At 43.4% G+C, this 23,765-nt stretch overlaps 5 gene segments (V, D, J or C); 1 reads left to right on the forward strand and 4 right to left on the reverse strand.

The window, feature by feature from the left end:
- Positions 1-23,765, reverse strand: part of LOC111554712 — a 729,812-nt gene that overhangs the window by 59,080 nt on the left and 646,967 nt on the right.
- Positions 1-23,765, reverse strand: part of LOC111554720 — a 687,176-nt gene that overhangs the window by 32,778 nt on the left and 630,633 nt on the right. Inside the window, 1 exon segment of the V gene segment in view lies at positions 4,976-5,033. Coding sequence covers positions 4,976-5,033 — 58 coding nt within the window.
- LOC111554726 overlaps positions 1-23,765 on the reverse strand; it is a 522,394-nt gene that overhangs the window by 31,455 nt on the left and 467,174 nt on the right.
- Positions 1-23,765, reverse strand: part of LOC111554718 — a 654,935-nt gene that overhangs the window by 27,812 nt on the left and 603,358 nt on the right.
- LOC111554727 lies at positions 21,591-22,355 on the forward strand. The segment is given in 2 exon segments: positions 21,591-21,771; positions 22,006-22,355. Coding segments are annotated over 2 exon segments (372 nt in total).

Below are 23,765 nucleotides of genomic sequence, written 5' to 3' on the forward strand. Positions count from 1 at the left end.
TATCTATCTATCTATCTATCTATCTATCTATCTATCTATCTATCTATCTATCTATCCATCTATCTATCATCTATCTCAGAAATAGTTGTTTTTAACAGTTAATTCTGTGCCTCACCCACATTGTCATTAACTAAATGCAGATGTGCTGCCACACTAATAAACTTCATTGGAAAAAAAGAAAAAATCAAACCCAGAGATTTCCGAGTTTAAACTTTCCCCCTGAGGTCAGTGCTTAGTGTTCTATTTAGATAATCCTGCCCCGCCCAGAGCACTAGCTCTTAGCACCTTTCCAGATACCTTGCCATTTGCAGAGAGAGACACAACACTGAATTAGTTTTGTAAAATTATACTGCCTGACATTCCATCTGCCTGCCTCTCTGGGTCTCTTGGTTTGCTTGTCTCTTTGATATTCTATGTTTCTACCATTTCTCCCAAATACTTGCAGTACTCAAAGTTAAAACTATCACACAAGATAAAAGTGAAGATGCAGTCATTCTGCCTGAATTCTCTTCACATGCCACATTAGCACTTGATGGCAGCAGCAAAAACAGAATTGTGAATCATATTTTCTAGTTTTGAATTAAATAGTCAGGACTGGAGTTCCCCCGGAAAACTCAGATATTTGGTTGCCGCCTGTCTCGACCAGTTCTGAACAAGGACAGATGAAAATTCTGTAAGCCCACACGTCTACTATGACCCCCAGAATCTTATGCAGGCTGATTTCCTGACCAAGGATAAAGAACTTACTGGGTATAATGGTGAGTCTTGTTCCAGTCCCAAAGGTTAATTTCTCATTTCCAAAGTTAGATACACAGTGTTCTAAGTCATTACAAAAACCATCACTCTAAACTCTCCAAACTCTACTGCAAACCCCTGCCCCATTTCTTGCAAATTCCTTCCTGCAATGCTTCCACAACATAAAAGGCACCAGTGACCCTTTCCTACCATTTCCTGCTGGACGACTGAGAGAAACCAGAATGAGCGACTGTAATTAGGAGATGCTTGACATGTGCAATCTCTTTTGATTTTTCTGCCACATTTTTCTTCAGAGAGAAACAGAAATCTTCTTTCTCTCTCCACGTGGTATCTATCAGTGCATCCCCCAGGTCTAAATACAAGAGTGAGTGTGGACCCCCTGCCATCTTTCTCATCCCTTTACACCATCCCATATTCGGTTTTCTGTAAAGTCACCTCATTTCCCTTCTAGCCTCCTAGTCCCTCTCCTCTCAATTGGAATGTCCCTCCATTCTCTGCTCCTGAGGCTTGTGCCACAAAGGGCCCAGCTTCTCTGGTTGGCACAGATGTGGGGGTGACCTAGAGAGGCCAGCTGTCACTGCAAGTGACATCGCCTGCTCCCCTACTTCAGGAATGTTCAAGGAACATTCTCTGGGTTTGGTTTTTTTGTTTTCTTCCAGTGAAGTTTATCAGTGTGGCAGCACATCTGCATTTAGTTAATGACAATTTGTGTGAGGCACAGAACTAACTGTTAAAAACAACTATTTCTGAGATAGATGATAGTTAGATAGATAGATAGATAATAGATAGATAGATAGATACTTCAAGGAATGAAATAAAGACCTGTCCAAGCATAAATCATTCTCGGGTGTGGGGGCGCCTCTTTACTCCGATCCAGATAAAGTTATACCTAGAAGCAGAGAAATAGAGTAGCAGACTTTGACAGCTGTTTCTGCAGTTTAAAGGGTTTGCTCAACACAATGGTGATGGACAATTTTCTTTGACTTACTTGGAATGACTGTCAAACTTGTCCCAGTCCCAAAATACAACTGGTTACCCGTGTTCCACTGTGACAGGAAGCTCAACAAAAACCAGGCAGAAGAGACAGCCAGAGCTTACACCTGGGGCCCCGCCAAGTGACGGACCAAAAGGCAGAGACCGGCAGGCAGGCATCTCCTTCCCCCGTGCAGGAGCAGGAGCAAGTGTATTACTGGGAAGGAGCTCCAGGGCTTAGAGCAGCTGTGACCGTGTGCAGCTGGAGGGACTCATTCCTCCTGAGAGGGGATTAAAAGGAAGGCTAATGTGCATCTTGTGCGACTTGCTGTCTAATTAAAGGTGTAGGTCCATTTGTTTTATGCCCGGGCATTTAAAAAATTCTTTTTCTTTTAAGACTTAATTTCTCTCCTGATGATCATATGATTCTGAAGTGGACTTTAATCAGGACTCCTTATTACATCTTTGGACTTTATTTCTTTGTGAACCTTATGGAACAATTCATCTTCTCTAGATTAACCCCGTATGGGGCTCTGCACACCTTGCTTCTTTCTGACCTGCCTCATTTCGCTAGCACCCCCATCATGCAATGTCCATTGCTTATTCCCCCACCTCTGTTTATCCCCCATGTGCAGTGAGAACGTGCTGACAGACCACAGGTTGTTTTTCAAATTGCCACGTTCAAGTCCCATGTTATCTATGCTACCTTTTAAGGACTGAACCTATATTTGCTATTACGTGACCTGTTTTTCTGATCCGAGTCAATGTATCTTGATTCTCTCAATTTTGTGTCCTCAACCACCATGCCATCTGCAAAGCCATTTAAGCCCTAATGCACGATACTGTTAGCCCCACTGCACGCCACAGGCAGCATCCCAGGGAGACTTACTTGGAATGACTGATAAGCTTGTCCCTGGCCCAAACATCAGCTTGTTGTAGGAGGTTGTCACACAGCCATCCAGACCTTTACAATAACTGACAGGTGACTCTCAAGGATTTCAGAGCCCAGTCTTTCTTGATGCCATTTCAAAAGGCATCTCAGGTACCATTTGGCATTACCTATAGGATCTGTGAGTTGGAGCCACAGTGAGGCCAGATTCTGTTGGGAATGGTAGGAAACTTGCTAGGATTATATGCAATACATACTTCTTCACCTTTGTGTCATTACAATTTCTCACATGCTGCGGGTTTTAAAAAGCGTCATTGAACTCCCTGTCTCCTCCTCCCTTCTCTATTATTCCCCAATTCACACAACGTCCCTATCTGCATCTCATTTCCGTCTCTAAACCCTAGCTTGGTGACACCAGGTCCTCAGGCACCATTGATCTGCTTTCTCTGAGACAGCATATGCTCACCGGCTCGCGTGATTAAAGAAGTGGAAATGCCAGGCTCTCAGAGGCTGAGATCTGGGCTCCCAACTCCTTATCTCTGGTCAATATGTTGTTCTCATTTGTCTGCCTAATGAAGAGCTGACCTTTCTAAGTGGATGCATTTTGCTGAAATGATGACTGCCAGAGAGCTAACAACAAAGGCCACGCTCTGAAGGCAGTTTTGGCCTTTCAGATCCCTTTGGCATATTTCAGTCAATAGGATCCTTAGCTCAAATGTCAGTCTCTTAATGTTGGCTCCCACACCACTGGGCCTGGAGAAACTCAACAGAAAATGGGCCATATTGGTCCAACCTGCACCCTGCTCATTAGAATCAGACTTCACTTGGAGGCATCTCACACATTCAAGATGATCACAACAACTCACTATTCAGCCTTGTAGTGGCACTGGCATATTTCAAATCCACACCCACCTGGCATGAATTTATGCTGCCACTGAGTGGAGCAGATACAGGTGGTAACATCAGGTGGCCTCCTCCATGCACACTGAACTGGGATTGTACTATCTGCCTGACCAACTACGCCTGCCCAAAGGCAGCTACTCCAGAAATGTAGGGACTTGACTCATCCCTTTGGCATAAGAGGACACTGCCCTTGATAGCGATCCTAGGAAAACAGAGTGTTCTGTAATAGCAACTGGAGTGATGACACCCTTCTCTGACACCCACCTCCCATCTCAGTCTTATCAAGCTGCAGTGAAAAGCATATTCCTGCTTTTCAACTTTGTTTCCCTTTCTGTCTCTTATTCCTTTCATTTATCATTTCTGAGCACCCACGGGGCTCCAGATTCTCTTTAATCCATTTCCATTTGACTCCCTTAGAATCCCTACAGAAAAGAGCCAAAAGGCCTGAAACAGGGAAGGGAGCAAAAGCACATAAGGAACACTGTGAGTTTAGGTCTTTCCAGCTTGCTTGACTTCACGGTTAGTCGTGTCTCCTTTCCAAATATCAGCTTCTCATAGCTGTCACGCATCTCCCTGCTTCAGGGAGTTTTACAACGACTGACAGAAGGAACTTTATGAATCTTAAAAAACAGTCAAGTTTCTGTCTCTTCCCAGTGGGGTGCAGCGGCAAACACACCAAAACCAAATCTTTCTATCTGCTCTAATTATCAGCCAGGATACAAGTTACCACCAGGAGAAAGGTATTAAGCCGTGTATCTGAAACTCTTTGGAATTAATTGTAATCCCTTGCCTGGTGGTTTCAGCGATAGGGAATGGACACAGTGGATGTTTATTTCTGTCTATCCTTTCTCTCCCCCTCTTTCTGTGTAGTTTTGCATCTATAGAAGCAAAAGGAGACAACAGACAGCAAACATAGAGGGATTTGAAATAAGACCTCAGATTCCCATTCAGTTTTCATTTTTTCCCTCTCCGCTTTCATTTAAAACCCATTCTGAACCAAATACCACATACCTATTCCAACCCTGCTCTCAATTTTCCTCTTTATTGTGGATGATGCTGGTGGAAATGGCCTCGGCTATACCAAGCATAATTTAAGATTGATGTAAGGAAGGACTTTCTGACAGGGAATGCCACTAAACATTAGAATAGGTTACTCAGGGGAGTCATTTGGAAAGGGTGACCTCCCCCTCAAAAAGTTAGGGCATCACCTCCATAGAAGACCCTGAAAGCAGGAAAGATTCTGACTTTCCAGGGTCAAGGTCAGCTGTACACGCAGCAGGGAGACAGACCTAACAACTCAGGTTCCAAAAGGAAATCTATGAATATTGAGATTAAAGAAGAGAAAGGACCTCAGAGGACACCATTTAACTTTAAGCAATATCTGGTTCTTTGAAACCTGACACTGGGCTGAAATTCCAGAATTTCCATTATACTGCTGTGTCCTGTTACACTTACTTGGATAGACAGTCAAGATGGTCCCTTGTCCAAATGTCAGCTTTCCATAGCCAGCACCACCAGCATTAGCACTGCACTGGAGGCCTTTACAAGAACCCTAGGGGGACTTCTGAAGCTCACAGACTTCCTCCTCTTTTTATTCTGGGGAGAATGAACTCACCCAAAGGGGCCCAGCCCTGTGAGGCTCAGTTTCTTCCCACTAAAGGTCGGAAGACCATTTCCACCTCTGGTCCTGGGACACTGACCTGCTGCGTCCCCCCAGGGCTGGCTTCCTGCCTCCCATCTCTCTCCATTTCCTCTAGTTTTTGTCTTGAGGCTTTACTGATTTCTCATGTTCAGCATCTCTCTTTCTAAAGGTCTAATTTCCATTTTACAGCATCATTTTCAGGACAATTTCTCTGATCAGTTTTCAAGACATGTCCTCCCCTCCCCTCGAGGTGTCACACGTTTCTGATGACAATGAATTGATTACAAGGAGACAGGAGGAGAGTGTTCAGCTTTTTGGAGACTGACCAGAATTAGATGAGGTTTAGATTGCAGCCTCAAGAAACAGTATCTCCTGAGTTTCCCTTCATGCCCTAGCATAAGAAATAAAAATGATGGGCACATTTAACTGAGCTTTCACACAACTTAGCTTTTTTGTCAGTCTTGAATCTGGAGAAATGTAAGTAGTAGCTCACAGAAAAAAGTTTTTATCTGTGCCTTGTTATGGTGATTAACTATCCTGGGGATCATTCTGGGCTTAGCAAAGAAAGATCTTTGTCCTGGAAAACGCCTGAATCCCAGGAAATCCAGGACATCTGGTCACTCCACAGTCTCACCTGAGGTGTTCTGACCCCACAGAGCAGCTCAGTGGCCACAGTGGTAGGGTTAAGTGAGGTCTCTGTTGGAGGCAGACTTTTGCACATTTACTTGGGGTTCCTGTAAATTTCATCCCTTGACCAAACAATGCTTCTGTTGCCAACAGACCCAACCACAGGAATCCTGGGAGTCTCCCTGGCTATGTCTGGATGTCACAAAAAATGGGAAGAACAAAATCCAGGCAGTTTCATGATGTGGTGATGATCAAACCCTGTCCCCAAAGGGTATGAAAAACAAATACCTCTTTAATTGAATTTAGTTTTCTTAACTCAGACTTTTTTTTGGACTGAATTTATGCTAGCCTGTTTAGTCATCTCTTCAAGCAACCACTTATTACAAAGGGTTAAAGTTTTAGCTTGCTTACTATCATGAAAAGGGTGAGAGAAAAGGCTATTATTTAGCTAAGAAGATGTATCCATTTTTTTAAGGACAGCAGTCAGGGAGTCAAACAACCCTTCCCATCTCTTCACTATTTCACAGTATTCACTGTCTAAAGAGCTTCCCATCCTCTCTTCAGCCTCCATAGGACATAAGCAAAACCAGATGCTTGCCCTCAGCTGAGGCCCTCAAGACAGGCACCAAAGTGTTGCTGTGGCAATAATCTCTGTGTTCCACTTACTGCAGAAAAACAGAATGTAATCATGGGTTCCTTGGACTCCAGCCTTGCCATGTAGTTCCTGCAGCTAAAGAGTCCACTGCATGGAAAATCTGGCATACAATTACCATCCAGAGCTCTGGAAGAATGCTAGCCTTGCACAGATATTTTCTTTGCCTGGTAAGGCTGCCAAACTCCCTGACCTCATCAACATTTTAAAGGGTAGGAGTTGTTACAGTTCTCAGTCCCCTAAGAGGCTGACCAAGTGCTGAGAGGGGCTCCCAGCTTCTCTGCATTCTGGAAAACCCACCCCAGAGCGCCTCCCTAGTGTGTTTCCGGTAAGAAACCAGAGAAAAAAGCCTACTGTCTGGTCCCTAGCCTTGGCTGCCCACCCTCTGAAAAGCGACTGAGTCCTTGAGTCTCCTGGGATGTTCATATGAATCCCCTCGAAGCTTTAATTTGATAAGACCTCAGTGGAGACTGTTGAACGCCTGGGATTCAATAACATCATATATTATTCATTGTTGCTGTTGCCACAGACGTGCTGATTTTGCCCCTGCTGAGCAAGGCACTTCTGCCCATGGGAACTTGACGGCTAACCACACTGCATGTTCTTCAGGCGGGGCCTGTCCCAGAACATTCCAAGCTGTCTGCTAGCAAGTCTGCATTAACTCCCTCAGTGCTGCATACACGGTGTCACTGAATGCTTTACCACCCGCCATGCCACCAGAGCCAGTCTTTTTAAGAATTTTGCCTGGGCTGTGTTTTTCAAAGTGCCTCTCTCTAGTGGGCATCTCTTCTTAATCATAGAAAGCAGATCTGAGTAAGTAAAACTGGGGCATCTGGCCTTTACTCAGCATCAGGGCACTTAGGAGACTGGCACCCTTTGACAAGTTTTTCCCGTTTTCATTTTATCTGAATTTTACAAGTTAGTCTTCTCCAGCTTAGCTTATAAGCACCACTTTCAGAAGTCCACCAGCAGCACAGATTTTCAAGAAGAGCTATTAGCAACCACAGTGCCTTACTTTTATATCTAACATTTAAAAACTTTCTAAGTACTCACACATTACCATTACGGAAGGGTGGGTGTATATTTGAAAGGAGAGAATGTGCTGCTCTATTCTCATGACTCAGAGGACGGACGAACTTTTCCCTTCTCAGGTGAACTAAGTGGAGGCTGAATCCATTATTTTGGTAACCAAGGAAAAAGTGGGGTTAAATGCTCTCTGCCTGAGTTAACCAGACAGCTCCACCCACAGGACCTCAGTTCCCAGACTGGGGATTGAGAACAGTTCTTTTCAGAGAGATAAAGTGAAGGTAAAAGAAGAAAAGGAGCCTGCTTATAGAATTTTCAGCATTAGTTAATGAAATTGCAGGGCCCCATTATTTCAGGCGATAAATTTAAGAGGAGTGTTAGCATCTAAGTCAGGACAATTTATATTTGGTCTACTGCATTTGCATAGTCACAATATGCTAATTTCCTCTTTATCTTTTTGACAAACATTTCCTGACCCTTAGCTGGATCCCTCAGGATTCTGTATTCAGTTTTTCTCCTTGCACCAATAATCTTGTTTAAGATGGATGATAGGAATGTTTTGGGCTGAAAGTAATTTAGTCTTTGTACAGTGGAGTTCTAATCCCTCTGATGGGCATCATATCCCCCCAGCACAAACATTAGATTTGGAACCTAAGCTGGAATGTTTTGGAAGGACAAGTAATTTAAATCAGAAGTGTTTGAATTCCCCCGTCCCCCACTCCCCTCAAACTTACTTGGATTCACGGTTAAGAGAGTTCCTTTTCCAAATGTCAGTTTATAGTTGCTACCTCCACTATTCTCACAGCCACAGAAGGCTTTACAGAAACCAGAACAGAAGCTGCTCTTTGCAGAAGGGTCCTGGGGGTCAATATGGTCTCGATTGCTCAACTCTTCATTAAACTACAGGTTTATAAGTTATTTAATAAGTTCAGAAGGCAGCTGCTGTAGATGGGTGCTGGGGTTCCAGAGGGCAATGGAGCTCTGATATATATATATATGTGTGTGTGTGTGTATGTATATATATCTTTAAAGTTTTTAAAATTAAAATTTAATTTTTTAAAATCATTTTCTTTGTGACTAAGCTGCCATCATGGTTCCAGTAATCCATTTCTTTCTTTTTTTTTCTTTCCTAATTATCTCCCCCTGGCTGGTACTCAGATAGTTTCTACTTTTTGCACTTGTTGGGGTAACTATTTCTCTGCTGTTTTTTTTTTTTTTTCATTGAAATTGCATCTCAACTCACTGGATTCTGATTTACTAGAAACTGATTGTAGAAGGGGAGCGAAGCAAGAGAGTTTTTACAGGGATGTGTTTAAAAGTGGAAATTTGAGGGCTTTCCTGTCTTTGCTGGTCTACTTCTCTATAAAGGACTATGCAGAATGAGTATATGTCCCTCAAGGAGAGCTTGCAGGACACGGTCAAGAAAGGAAAAGACTGTAGCCAGCTGCATGTAGTTTCACCCTGTCATACTTACTCGGGTTGATGGTCAACCTGGTTCCTTGGCCAAATACCAGCTTCTGGGCTCCCTGAGTTACACCACAGCACAAGGCTTTACAGAAACTGCCAACGAGGGCCCACCTCTCCCCACTGAGGAAGACATCTGATCTGCCCTCCTAGCAGTCCAAGGCTGTGGCAGAGGATGGCCCAAATTTCACCAACCAGAGAAGTTTAGGACAGGGTCTCCCTGGGCTGCTCATTTTCTCCTTCACAAAACCTCCTTTAGCAGTTGTAGACATGGTCCAGATTTTTTAGTTTCTTTGCCAATCAAATATTTAACATCTTCGTTTTTGCTCCATAGAATTTTAACTTTTTTTTTTAAAAAAAACAAAACAAAACATTTCTTTCAGCTTTTACAGAGCTTTCCCTAAAAACAGCTGGATTAAAAGAATCTTTAAAGTCAGAGTTTACTAGGTCTCCCGAGTAAAGTTAATCTGGCTTCCTCCTTAAAATTTCTGGTTTGAATGCAAGGGCCTGCTCATCTGGGACCCAATTTGTCGTGCTAAGACAGGAAAGGTGAAAAGGCAATGCAGAAAATCCAGGGGAAACCTGCGCCGTGAGATCTTCTTGTCCCTCCACACTTACTTGGATTTATTTTTGTGCTCATTCCCTTCCCGCAACAGGAGCATTACCAACACTTGTCACTAACAAGGAGCCATCCTCAAAATCAGTTCTAGAGACTCCTACCCACAGGAACTTCAGTGTTGAAACAGACATGGTTTCTTCCTCTGCTCAGGGAAATTTGATTGAAAAATCATTTCTAATGTTGCCAAATGGAAAGGATTAGGAGAAAATCTGTTTGCCTCTGTTCTCCTTCCTCTTCCCCCTTCGTCTTCAATAGTTTTAAACTATTTATAGAAACATCCCTTTAGGGTTAGAGAAATGTGGCAAATTTCTAATCTCTTCATCCTTTTTCTTGCTATCTATTTACTGCAGTCATGTATTTACAATCTAAATTTACATTTCATTTCCATTTGCAGGAGCTTCTAATGCACTTTTCTATTACTTCCAGAACACTGTGTAAAATAATAAACTCTGCACAAATAAACCAAATCATAAGAAGCGTTCAGGTCTGGAGGCTGACATTTCTCAAGACAGGTATGGGGCAAAAAACTTATTACTCTTCCAGGCAAGACTAAGATAGGGGCAGTCCATTCAATTGAGCAACTAGGCTTGCAGGGTGGACGTGCTATGTCTAAATAACTATCTATTGAGCCTTGCTCCTTGGGATTAATTTGGATTTTCTTTTTAATCTAGACCCCAAATACCAGCTTCCCATCTTTTAGCTCTTAGAATCTCTCTGACAGGGAAAGCTTAAGTTAAATCTAAATCTCATGGGGTTTTTGAATCTCAACCAATATTTCATCTCAGTACACATCACAAATAGAGGAACCAAAAGAAGGATGAATATAACACCTTTGGGAGAGAATTTATAACAGTTCTTTGGGAAAGATGGAAATTACATATAAAAGTAGAATTGTGTGTGCTTTTCCTGATTATCACTTTTAGTATCTGCAGGACTCTACATGTCCAATCCAGTTTGGAAATAGAGCAGCTGACTCACCTGCTCTTTAGACCCTTGTTAGCCGGTGAACACACAGGTTAGCCTGGAAATGCTTTTCTCTCTTATGCTGTTTTAGGCATAAGAAACTTTAGGAAGGTAGCATGGAGCTCACATAATACCTACTAGGACATTCTGATTCTAACTTTTCTAATGGGGATAACAATTTGGTCATGAAAGTAGTTTTATTTTGAAATACTCATTGAATAGTTGGTATCTTTTGGGAATTATGAGCAAAAGTTAAACCCCAAACAATTGTTTGAAACGAACTTCCATTATCATAGAAAACAGAGATTCCCTCATGGAACAAAATTTCAACTACATTAAAATTAATTGAAATTAGGTTTGTTTTGAGAATGGCAGAGCAATACTTAAAATATCCCCCTGAGTATTGCATTTGGATTAGGGAATCCTTCTCTCACACTTCCAAGCTTAGTTGCCACCTTTTCAACGAGGGACACAGAAGTGAGTGGGTATCAAAAGGGGCTTCTCTGATGCAGAAAGCTCAGACAAGGCGGAGATGAAAATGTTCCATGAGGACCCAATTAGAAATGCAGCAGTTAGCAGCATCCTGGGGCATGTTTTCAGAAGTTCATGGTCTTTCTGACTAATTTGAATATTTGCTTTCAATCTTACCTTTTCCCTAAATATCAGCTTGTAGTCAGTGTCAGTACCAGAAAATCTTACAAGGCTTTACCCAATTTAGCTTGGCTCCAAGGTTTTGAGTTATGGGGATTAGACAATTCTTTTCCTAATTGCACCAACATGGAAGCTTTGGGAAGACAAGTCAGCTGACACGGAGTGCTGACTCAGTTGTTTAATCAGTAGGCTACATCTCACTATTTCCTTTTGGATTAGGTTGCATTGCATACTCCCAGCCATTGGTATGTATTTTAGTCTAATCTGTCCTTACATTGTCCTTTCTAAATGCTTTCTGCCCCTACACACTGAAACTTCAATTCAGATTCCATTTGTCAGACACATATCTCCAACATTAACAAAAACACACTTAACATTCCCAAGTACTTAAAGGTGTTAAAGAAACAGTCCTGAAGGGGCTGTAGTCAGGGGCTGCCCACATTGTCATTTTCTCCAGAAAGACCCATGGTGAAAGATGCTAATAACTGGGCCGGGAGATTCAGTTATCTTTCACTGAATTTCTAAGGATGGTGGTTTATGTTTGGAAACAAATAACATTTATTAAAACATACCTGGTCTAACATTCAGAGTTACTCCTTTTCCAAATGTCAGCTTATTATTGCCTCCAGTACCACACAATGACACGAGGATCTACAAAAACTCAGTTGCCCAAACTCCCCTTGATATTTACTTAAGTGCTTACTTGTCATCCAAGAATCCCCCTGATAAAACCAGCTGTTTGTAGTATGGGACTGGTGGAAGAATTTATGGACCACCGGGGGCCTTCCTTTCTCCTCACACTCATTGTCACCTTATTGGAAATGTACCAGCATCCCCTCACAGCACGTTTGCTGTGGTAAAACGGGAACAGGAACCGCCTCCCCTGTTCTACAGAGGAGGAAAATAGAGGCTCAGAGAGTTAATCAACTTCTCCTAGTACCTTGGAAAATCTCACCAATTATCATAAAGAATGAAGCTTTCGAACAGTCTCCTTTCAAACAGACTCCTTAACTCAGTGCTCCACTGGCACTGTCATTCTCAGCTATTAGTTAAAATAGCACGTGAGGGCAAACAGCAGAGACCTGGGTGCAGACGGAATACACCAGCAGTTGTTTGTATTGGAATCCATTAGTGGGACTGCTGTGGTTTGGACTTGGGTTATGAAACAGAATGGAAAATTTGGAAATCAGGGATCCAGGGAGAAATTTGGAAGGATTAGTTATTCATACTTACATGGGTTTACTGTCAGTTTCGTTCCCTTTCCAAAGACGAGCTTTTCAGATCCGCCCTGAGTTACACCCCCACAGACTGCTTTACAAATACTGCCAAGACCCTTCCACCAGGGGCTGGGAGCCAGGGCTCCACCCACTCTCCCAGGGGAAGCATAAAATTATACAATTGTATTGCTCTTCCTGAAAAGGGAGAGGACCTCTGGAACAAATGTGATTACTTTTTTACCTTACAGCCTGTTAGGTTGTTGTCTTATTAATTAAGTAATTAGTTAATCTAGCTGGTCAGTAGTTGCAGTTAATTTAAAATATCTCAGGCTTTGGGGCAGGCAGGCTTGAGTTTGAAACCCAGGACAAGTTTCCTAACTGCTGCACCTCAGTTTCCTCATTTGGAAAGTGGGGAAAACAATAACTGCTTGATGATGTAAGGATTAAGAATATATAACTGGGTCACAGTGGTCCTGTTGATCAACCCCTGGCTTTACTTGCTGAGAGCGCAGTTCTTTAGGGATTATTTTAGCCACCTTAGAGACTACAGCATCAGGGACATTCCCTCCAGACATAATCCCCTCACTAAAAAGTTCTTAGTTCTGGAATCTGAGTGCCAAGAATTAAATTCCAGGTTCTCTTTCTTACTTCACCAGCTTGAACAAGTTATTCACATCTCTGTGCTTCTATAGAAATATAAAATATAAATATCTCTTCTCTAAAATGAGGATAATAATAGCACCTAACTCACAGACCAGGTATAAGGATTCAGTGTGATAAGAGAAAGATTGCAGCACACCAGCTAGCATATAGAAACCAATTAATAAATCATCATTATTGTTGTCCTCCCAAGAAGGCAAACACATCACCAACATTCCTTTTTTCACAATGACCTAAAAATATGAAAGCCCCTGGGCACTTGTCTTCCTCTAACTGATAAACTAGCAGGGCGATGAGGGCTCAGAAGAGCCAGCAAGCAGTTTGGTGAAGGGATTACGTGATTTTTGTGAGAGGTTAGAAAAAGCTGCATCCCACTGCACACATGCACATCCATGAGCATTGTTTAGCCAGGCAGGACTTGAATGTGGCAGAGATGGGGCAAGAAGCCATATCTCGATTCATTGGCGTGAAATGGATACATTCAGGCAGAGGATTCAATGCTCCCCTCCACTTACCAAGATTCACTGTGAGCTGTGTTCCTTCCCCAAAAGTCAACCTAGAACCACTGGTTTGTTAAACACTGTGCTGGGGGGTTTTGCAAAAACCTGCGGCGTCAGCTTAATGAACCCAGCTTTGCAGAGCTTCCCAAGAACTAGAATTTTTCTCCAACTACTAAGCTTCAGAGGAAGGATAAGTCATGGGATCTTTCTTTCCAGTAGCCTAGGGCTTCAGGCCTGAGAGATATGCCCAGAGATACGATTTTCACTTCAAGACACCAGAAGGCTCAACAAGCCAATTCTGTATACATATCCTACGGTCCAAAACAATCACATAGCTGATGCAATATATCATAGAATACAAACCCCACTGGGAAAGAAATTAGCTATGCAGAACTTATAGGTAGTGTTTTTTGGTCATAATCACTGTCTGAAGACAAGACTAGCATTTTCATTTTGTTTTTTTCACCCTTCTCTCAGTCTGCAGATGACTGCACCTTTCCCCTAATACCAAATTCAATTATTGCTCCACTTTGGCTTGCTTTTTCTTTCAACAGGCACAGAATAATTTTATCTCCCTTTGGAACTCAGGATTTCTTTTTGAGTTCATTAAGTCTTGGGTAAAGAATGTTTGGGATGCAAATGATGCTGCTTTGGCCAAGGACTATGATGTTTTTTTCTCCCTTGGGTCTGGGCTGGAGAGAACTGTGAGCTGTCTTGGCTTTGCCCTGGACCTTGATATCAGGTTCAGTGTGTGTGACCTTGAGCAAGTTCATAACCTCTCTGAGTTTCACTGTCTTCATTTGCAAAATTAAAGAGGTGGGTGAAGAGATCTTTAATTACTTTCTGAGCTGAGAGTCTTTGATTTGATTATTTGGATCTAATTTATCCAGAAATGCTGTGCAAATGTCCCTGCCCTCCCCACTCACCACCAGGGCATCTAATCTTCTTATTTCCTAAACAAAACAAAACAAACAAGCAAACAAAAGAAAAATAGTTCTCTACTTATTACATAGAGAGATGGAATTTTCCAAGCCTACTATCTGATTTAACATTTGATCTTTTTAGAAGTTTGAAGTCAGAATTTTGCAATCAAATCCTCAGAGAGAAGTGTTCTTTCTTTGGAACTTCCAGATAATTCAAAAACCAAACCAAATAACCTGACACCTTTGGTTTAAAGATAGCACTTACTAAGCTTCACTCTCGCGTCCTGTTCCAAATGTAAATTTCCTGTTTCCTTCCTTCCCACAGGAGCTGCTGACTTTACATAAACTACAGACTCTTGCTTACCCATAGGAAAGGTGGTTTGATCTTTACAGCCTTTTCCCACCGGATAAGAGAATTCATTATCTGGCCAAATGTTTCAGCCCTCTGATTGACAGGTGTTAGGTATAGAGGGGTTCCGCTAAAGTTACCTCTGAAGTTGAGGTACTCACCCAGGCTCACAGTTAACTCAGTCCCCTTCCCAAAGTTGAGCATCTCAGTGTTCTTCACACAGTACCCAGGCCCTTTACCAAAAGCCCCTGTTAGTGCAACTTCCTCCTCTCAGACCCTGGTTGTATCTCTAGCGTGATTAGGGGTGCAAGGGGGGCCAGCATCATGAACAGTCATCTGGGCTTGCACCTCTCTTACTCATACAGCACAGGATTCAGGCTGTGAGGACAGCAGGACCAATCATGTCAGGATGGTCCAAGGTTCTCTGGCTACACAAGGAACTCATGTCCTGAAAACCTAGCATGCTGTCTTTTGTTGTCCACCCTGCTCTACAGATTTATAAGAAGATAATGGCCTGCTGGTTTACAGCTGGTTCTGACCTAGGGCAGGGAAGGAGACCCTGGTGGGCCACCAGGGTTGCCAGGCTTTCTTTTTCATCACTGGAAAGGCAAAAAGTACCACTTCTTTGTTGACTGCTGGGAGCCTAATTGCAGAAACATATAATTCTTAAAATACTTTTCCCCTGTAGATTTTACAGATCAGCTTAAGAAAATACATAATTGGTGAGATAATCCTGCCCTACAAAATAATAAAATACATGCTAAAGCCAATCATAAAATAATATTTTGATTGCCCAGTGTTTTAGGTTACCCATGCCATTGTGCACATTTTCTTCTGAAGCTAAGCTGCTTATACCCAGGACCACTGTGGTTAACCATGTCCCGGTCCCAGAGGTAAATCTGTTGTCATTTTTCATCCCATCTCTGGCCCATTGACAACCCCCCAACTCCCTTAAGGCAATGATAATGTTTCCTCAGAAACTGACTCAGATGATCTGTGGGAAAAACTGTAGGCTCTTAATAAATATTTGTTTAAATTGAATTGTATTAAACATTCATCTTTTGCTCCTATTTGTTAAGGCACATTAGAATCTCCCACTGATAATTTGCAGATAGAAAAAAAAATTCTGTCAAATATTACTTGCTGAGTTTCATGATTCCTCTAGTGTTGGCTCCAAATGTCAGTTTCCTATTAACCCGGTACCCACAGGAGTGAGCACCTTTACAAAAACCAGAGGCGTCAGCATGGTTGAAAGGGATGTGGCATCAACTTTGTTGACAGAGGCACCCCTCTGTTCCCCACAGGGGCCCCATTTTGCCTGGGAGAGGGCTGCCTTCCTTCTGTCTTTCAGAGCAGAGATAGGAGAGAGCAAGAGTGGATTTCAGGGATGAAGATAATAAATACGATAGCAAAATGTTATCACATTAGACAGAACCTTCTTCTTCTTCTCTTTTTTTTTTCGCCAAATTGATGGTGTCCCAAAAGCTGTTTTCAGCACATTTCTCTCTTCCAGATGTAATAATAACTGGATTTCAAGTTGGCATATGGGCTTGGACCTCCCGGCTTTGATGAGTCACACGTAGTAAACCAGGAAATTATGCTACCCCCTAATGAAGAAGCATGTTTTCCCTTTTCCTCTTGCTGGGCAATGAGGAGTTCAAGCAACATGCACAGGGGGATATAAACTAATAACTCTTGGGTCAGCTCTATAATTTTACACATTAGCATCCTAGAATGTGAGACTTGGAAGGAAATGTAGCAACTGCCTGGGCCAATGCCCTCATTTTAAAGATGAAAATGCTGAAGCTCTGAGGGGTAAATTTGCTCAAGGTCACGTAGATAGGTAGAGGCAGAGCTGGGACTAGAATTCAGGATACCTGAGTTCCACTCCTGCCTTGTGTGACTCCCTTTCTGTGACTCAGGAGAACAAGGATCTTCTCTGGGTGGTCTCTGTCCTCAGGGGCTCTGCTAGCTGGTTCAGGGTATGATTATTCCTGCTAATTATACAAGGATAATTCCATATATGAATAAGTCACACTGGGGAGGTGTTTGGCCTTGACACATTGTTTATGATTTTAGAGAGAATTATAGGTATTTAAAAATTTTATTTCTTAGGCTGCAGACAACAGCAATTGGTAGCAGGGGAAATGGTCCATGAGATCCCAGGGAAGCCATGGAAAAGACAGAAACGGAAACATTTGCCCTTTACTAAAAGGACAATCCAGTGGAGAATTGGCTCTGATTATTCTTTCTCTGCAGAACTCATTTTAGGGAATGACATCGAGAGCAGGAACGGGAAATACAAAATGGTGTGGGGTTGCCTCCTGCTCCTGTGGTAGATATTGCTAACAGACACATCACTCTCTTCCTCTGCATATAGATGTGGCCTCAGAATCCTTCTTACCAGCATGCTCCAGACAGTCTCTACCAATTGTTACCTCTTGATAATGGAGATATAATCTGTTTGCTCTCCATGCCCTGGGGAATAATAGGAGAAAAGACCCTGCAGATGGCTTTAGAAATCTGGTTTGCAAGAGTCAGGTCAGGTCCCACACAGCCCCATCATAAAAAGTATCACTGACCTGGTTGAACCAAGACCGTTCTTGCCACAAGCTGCTCCAGAGGTGGCAACAGCAACACCATGGAGTGTCCCTTCTTCCTCACAGTTTTCCTTCAAACGTTGGCTTTGTGGAGGGCATTGGGTAAAAAATCATGGTAGGGTTCTTCACACTTGTTCTTGCCCATTGGGCCCTCAGCAAGGTCTTTCCCCAAAGCAGAGGCCCTGGGTCCCCATGGCGCTGTCCCATCCTGGGGGTGGACGTTGTCTGCGGGACCTTGTCCCTCCCTGGTGTGCTTTCTGCAATTCATCAGGCCAGGTCTGTCCCAGGGATTTCGGATGGAATGTGGTACAGGAAGAAAGTGATGCAGAAATCCTTTCTCTAGCCCACTCACCCCCATTTCCATACGTTCAGACGTTTCTAGGCTTTTCCTTTTTAATCACGTTTCTATTCTTTCCCAAGAAAGAGATGCACTTGTCTGTATCCATCCAAATAAATTTCCCTACGTCCTCTACTGTTGCATTAGGCTTTCTGTAGACAAGAATATGTCCATTTGTCCTCTTAGGGTGCTATCTCATATCCTTAAAGACAGTCCTCTGTGGGTGACTGGTGGAGGATAGTCCCTTTGGGCTGACAGAGAAGCAGCTACCAGTCTCAGAGTTGAAAAGGGAATGGAGACAGAAGCAGTAGCTTTGACTTGAATTGTGAACAAAGAATGTTTTCCTTCCCTGACCTATTTTCTGTCAACCTCCAGTATGACCTATTTATGGAGATGGGATAATTAGTAGCAGCAGAGGGCGCTACAAGGTCAAAAACAAAGCTGCCCACCTCAGAGGAAACAGAGAGAAAAGTCCCTCTTCTGAGTGATATGACTGATCAAGATCCAAGCTGTGGGACAAGGGTGACGTTGTTCGCCAAATCTCTTGGCTCCCACCTGGTCTCAGGGCCCTTCTTGAGCGGCAGTTTTGGGCTAATGAAAGGCAGCCCTGCTTCACTGATGGGCAGGTGGGGCCTACAGGGTGAGTGGGGCCTGCAGAACCCTCAGCACCTGGGGGAGAGGCGCAGGCTGCAGACGCCAATAGGTTTAAGGAAGATGGAGTGGAGAAACTTAGGGGCAATATGTCCTTACTGGGCCACTAAATCTTGAGACTCTCTCCTATTCTACAGTGGCGGGGTCACTTGATCATGTATTGTGGCCTCTCATGAACAAGCCTGTTGCAACGTTTGGAAGACGTAAGACCAAGGGGCTGGAAAGCTCACTTCTCATGCTCCTAATGCTCTTACGGACTTGGGGGAGAGCACAGCTGGCTCATGTCTCAGAGGATCATAGTTCTCAGGGGATCACAGAGCTGTAGGACATGCTTGCAGCACTGACAGCAAATTAAAGACGTCAGTCTTTTTCTTTTTTTAACCATTGATTGATACAACATATCAATAATCTTTTGCTAGATTTTGCAACTTTAAAATTTAGATTTACTCAGCATCTTTTCCCTGAACAGCACTGGTGAGCGTAACACTCTTAAGAACTCTATTCATATGTCTATTTAATAAAAATGGCAACATTTAAATTAAATATGTAACAGCAATACCTGACATTCGTAGATTATTTATCTGCTAGGTGTATTGCATGTGTGACTTCCCTAAATTTTCCGTAGTCCTGTGAGAAAAGCTATTACTATCTCCATTTTGCAGATGGAGCAATTGAGACTTGGAGAGTCAGGGCATGCTTAAGGTCACACAGCCGGTAAAAGCTGGTGCTGATATGAACCCAAGTAGGCTAGCTCCAGGATCCCACTCTTAGCCATTATACTGCACTGCTGTGCTAAGTGCCTGCCCTTCCTTTGGGGAAGGATGCCTTTCAAGGAATATTGCAAGGACACCAGGGCAGGAGAGTCATGACGATGCTACCCCAAGCAGGGCTCAGGTTATGTCTCAACCTTCTGTGTGAAGCAATATAGGAGAGGATGTGTCCCTCTGTGTGAAGGTCCATTAAACCCACTTCTCTGTGCTTGGGTATGGTCAGCTGTAGCTGAGGTTGGGCAGTTAGAAGAGGAGGAGCAATTTAACTTGAAGACGGTTATGGTCTAGATCAGGAAGGGAACAGTCAGCTCTCATATAAATATCAAGCCCAGACAACATCTTTAGAGCAGGGACAGACACTAATAGACTGTGGGTGGGGAGTGAGCAGAATCCTTGGGCTTGGAAGAACCGGAAGCTCTGAAATGGACTTCCACCAGCAAGGAGCTGGGTCTCGTGGACTGGACCCCTGCCGGCAGGTGGCAGTGCAGGCATGGGCAGTCAATGCACCGGTAAGGCAGCCTCTGGGCCCTGAATCTCCCTCTTCTACATCCAGGGGCTCTCAAGATGCTCATGGTGGGACTCTGGCCTGCCTGGTGCTTACTTTTGGTATTCTGCATGCCTAGCATTGCCAGATAAAACACAGGATGCCCAGTGGAATTTGAATTTCAGATAGACAATGAATACTTTTTTAGTATAAATGTGTTCCAAATATGGCATGTCCCAACTATCCATATTACTGAAATTTTTGTTGTTGTTTATTTGAAATGCACATTTAACTGGGTGTCTTGTATTTTTATTTGCTAAATCTAGGTGAATGGTGAGTTTTTAAGTGAAGAAATTGTATTCTTTTTTTTTTTTTTTTTTACACAGCTATTTACTGATTGTCTGTGATGTGGTCAACACAAGCCTAGAGGCTAGAGACATATCAGTGAAAAGATAAGCTCCCTGCCCTCATATAGTTTATATTATCGTGTGTGTGTGTGTGTGTGTGTGTGTGTGTGTGTGTGTGTGTGTGTGTAGGGGAGAGGTGAGATGGAAGAGACATAAAATAAACATGCCTGAATCTGATGATTTCAGATACTGATGTGAGGGAAAATAAGACCAGAGATGTAATTGAGGTTGGTGACGGGTGGGATGGGTGACTAATTTAGTTGGAGCTGAGAACTGTTAAAAATTGGGGAAGGAGTTTCAGGCAGCTAGAAAAGAAGACATAGAAGGGATGAGAAGGAAGGCCACTGCAGCTGAAGGGAAGAAAGAGAAGGAGATGTGGGGTGAGGCTGGGGAGGAAGCAAGGGCCAGATCATTTGTAGATGTTACAGGCCTGGGAAGGAGGTCCAGCTGTCATCATCTGATGTACATTTTATGAAGAACTGGAGAATGGATTGTCCAGGGACAAGAGCAGAAGCAAGGAGACCAGTTAGTGCGTTGTTGAAGCAGTCTCTGTAAGAGATGATGGTGTTTATAGAAGGTGGTGGCGGTGGAGATGGAAGAAGTAGATAGACTGGAGATATATTTTCATGGTAGAACTGACAGTTCTTACTGAAGAATTGGATGTAGGGAAAAAGGGAAATGAAGGACCTTCTAGAAATACTCTTAGAAACACTCCTGCATTTTGGGGAGTGAGTTAGTCTGTGTTCTGTTTTTTATAGCAGAGCTTCCGAACTGTTGTCATATTCATGGCTTACGTGGAAAATCATATTTGTAGGGCGTCTGGCTGTGAGGGGCTGGCTCAGGGGCTCCACTCACCCCAGGTACACGGGCACTCTGAACCCTATCTCAACAAGTTTGTAACCCACTCATGGCAGATCACCCGCCAGGAAGCTATGTTCAGGATTTTCCAGCTGGAGCCAAGTGTGTGCTGCAGTGGGCCCAGTGTGAGACAGAAAGTCAAGCTGGTGAAGTGCAAGAAGCACTTAGGATCAGGACACTCCCTCAACCATCTGAAATCAAAGATTTCTGGAATTGAGGTCTAGGACAGATTTTAGAAAGGATCTTGTCCAATCCCCTTTCTTCCCTCTTCACACAGAGAAGTAAGGGAGTTGTCCAAGGTACTCTTTCATTTATTACATTTATTGAATAGAACAAAGTGTGTGGAGCTGTACTAGATGCTATAAGACAGTGTCACTCAAAGTACGACATGTGATTAATGGACTAGTACACCAGTCTGTGACCAGAGGATACAGAAATGGACAGTGAACTACTTTTGCAGCAGTTGGATATCCAAGAACGCCATCATTAGACTTGCAGTTTTCTTTCCTCCCTCATTTCCTCTCTCCCTCCTTTCCTTTCTTTTTCTTTTCTCTTCTTTTTTTTTTAAAGTAATCAATTTTCATTGCCATATGTATTAGTTCAAGATGGACTGGGGCCAAAATCGTAATAGCAATAGCAGTTTCCTCGGCTGAGCCCATTTGTCTCTAGTAGTCACGGCTGAATCAGTCACATGACCACCAGGGCTGCCAGTCTCCTCTTCCTCCCGTCTTCTTTCGTTAGAACCGTCAGATAGTCTCTGAGATCTTAGGAACCCTGTTTTGTTGTATATCCTCTGCCCTGGTATGAAGAAAAGATGATTCTTACCGTGGGCTTTAGCTTTTTGTTTTTCTGTAAGTAGATTCATTTGTTTACATTCCACTTGTTCCATAACCCCATTTCTCCTTCTCTGACTCTTGAAGGCTTTTTCTCTTGCACTCTTGGTTTTTGGTTATTTTCTGCCTTTCGCTTTATTTCTGTGTCCTTCTCTTGCCTCTGCTCATTGAGTTCTTCTGGGCTAGGCATGGCCTGTACTCAGTGTCTGGGGGGTGCAGAATTCACTATTTCCTCATTTGTCTTTTTCACAGACAGGGGCATGCTGTGTGACAAAGTAACTCAGAGTTCCCCGGACCAGATCGTGGTGAGTGGCAGTGAGGTGGTATTGCTCTGCACTTACGACAGTACATATTCAAATCCAGATTTATTCTGGTACCGCATAAGGCCAGATTATAATTTTCAGTTTGTCTTTTATGGGGATAAAAGCAGATCTCGAGGTGCATATTTTACTCAAGGACGGTTTTCTGTGAAGCACCTTCTGACCCAGAAAGCCTTTCACTTGGTGATCTCTCCAGTGAGGACTGAAGACAGTGCCACTTACTACTGTGCCATGAGCACGATGCTGCAGGTGCCCAGGAAGTCTTAACACAAACTCCTGGGGCATGGCTCGGCAGAGCTACCTCTCAGGGTAGGTCATGTCTGGGACTTGGCATCCTTCTCAGCCATTTTGTGTTCCAGCCTGGCCTTTAGAAGTGACCTAAAGTGTCTTCTGAGAAATAAATGGCCTGGTCAGGTCCAGGGAAGCACCCTGGCTTCAGAGAAGCAGAACATCTCCCCACTTCTCACTCAGTGGTCCCTTGCCACCTGAATGACTCCTGGTAGGCAAGGGAGAACTGCATGTTTAGGGAGCATTGTCTTCGTGTCCCCGGTGCCCTGGTCAGCTCTGATACAGAATGGGGCTTGACAAGCCTGTGCTGCATTTCCTGTGAGGGTTTCAGAATGCAGGTTCAGGTGCAGGTGAGGGGCCCATCGAGGTGAGGCCGCCAGCAGTGTCTTTATTTTAGTCACCACCATCATTTATCCATTATTATGAATTGGTCTGTTTTCATTTCAGAATTAAATTAGGGCCAGATGTGGTGGCTCATGCCTATAATCCCAACACTGTGGGAGGCTGAGGCAGGCAGATCAATTGAGGCCAGGAGTTCAAGACCAGCTTGGCCGACATGGCGAAGCCCCGTCTCTACTAAAAATACAAGAATTAGCCAGGCATGGTGGCTTGCGCCTGTAGTCCCAGCTACTCGGGAGGCTGAGGCACAATAGTCGCTTGAACCTGGGAGGCAGAGGTTGCAGTGAGCCGAGGTGGTGCCACTGCATTCCAACCTGGGTGACAGATTCTGAGATTCTGTCTCAAAAAAAAAAAAAAAAAAATTAAGTTAGACACAAAGTTATTTACTTAAAAGACTTTTCACCAATTTACTTTTTTTTTTTTTTTGCATCTTTTTATATCCAGTCACCTTCTCTTTGATGTTCTTTGACACCTCTATTTTACTTATTTTATTTGGAGAACATTTTCTTTTTTTTTTTTTTTCACTGAAGAGCACTGAGGCTGTCCTGGAAAGTTGTGACTTCCAGAATTCCAGCTGCCAAGTCCCTGAGTTTGGAGCTCAGTGGCGTCTCCAGCAGAGAAAATTTCCTCTGGGGCAAACTGACTATGTGATGTTGAAATAGATACACACCCTCAGTCCCTGGGAATCAGTCCCTCCTTCCTCTTCTCTTGAATTATCTGCCTTAACAGAACTATTAGAGTTATTAGATGTAATCTTAGAAATGGAAGAGGCCTTACACATTATTTTATAGAAACTACACTGCAGTCCAGAGACGTGGTGGACATTCTCAAAGTCGTATATCTGGCTAATGACGGGCCCAGAAATGCAGCGTTACACTTCCAGGACTCTCTCCTGCAGCTGCACCCTAGACGGCTCTATCAGTGAGTGGGTTGGGCAGCAGTTTATGTACTCTTCAGAAACACTGGACAAGAGTAGCCACTATATGGAGCAGTGGAAAGAACAGG

Source organism: Piliocolobus tephrosceles, chromosome 6, assembly GCF_002776525.5.
Source record: "Piliocolobus tephrosceles isolate RC106 chromosome 6, ASM277652v3, whole genome shotgun sequence".
Lineage (NCBI taxonomy): Eukaryota > Metazoa > Chordata > Mammalia > Primates > Cercopithecidae > Piliocolobus > Piliocolobus tephrosceles.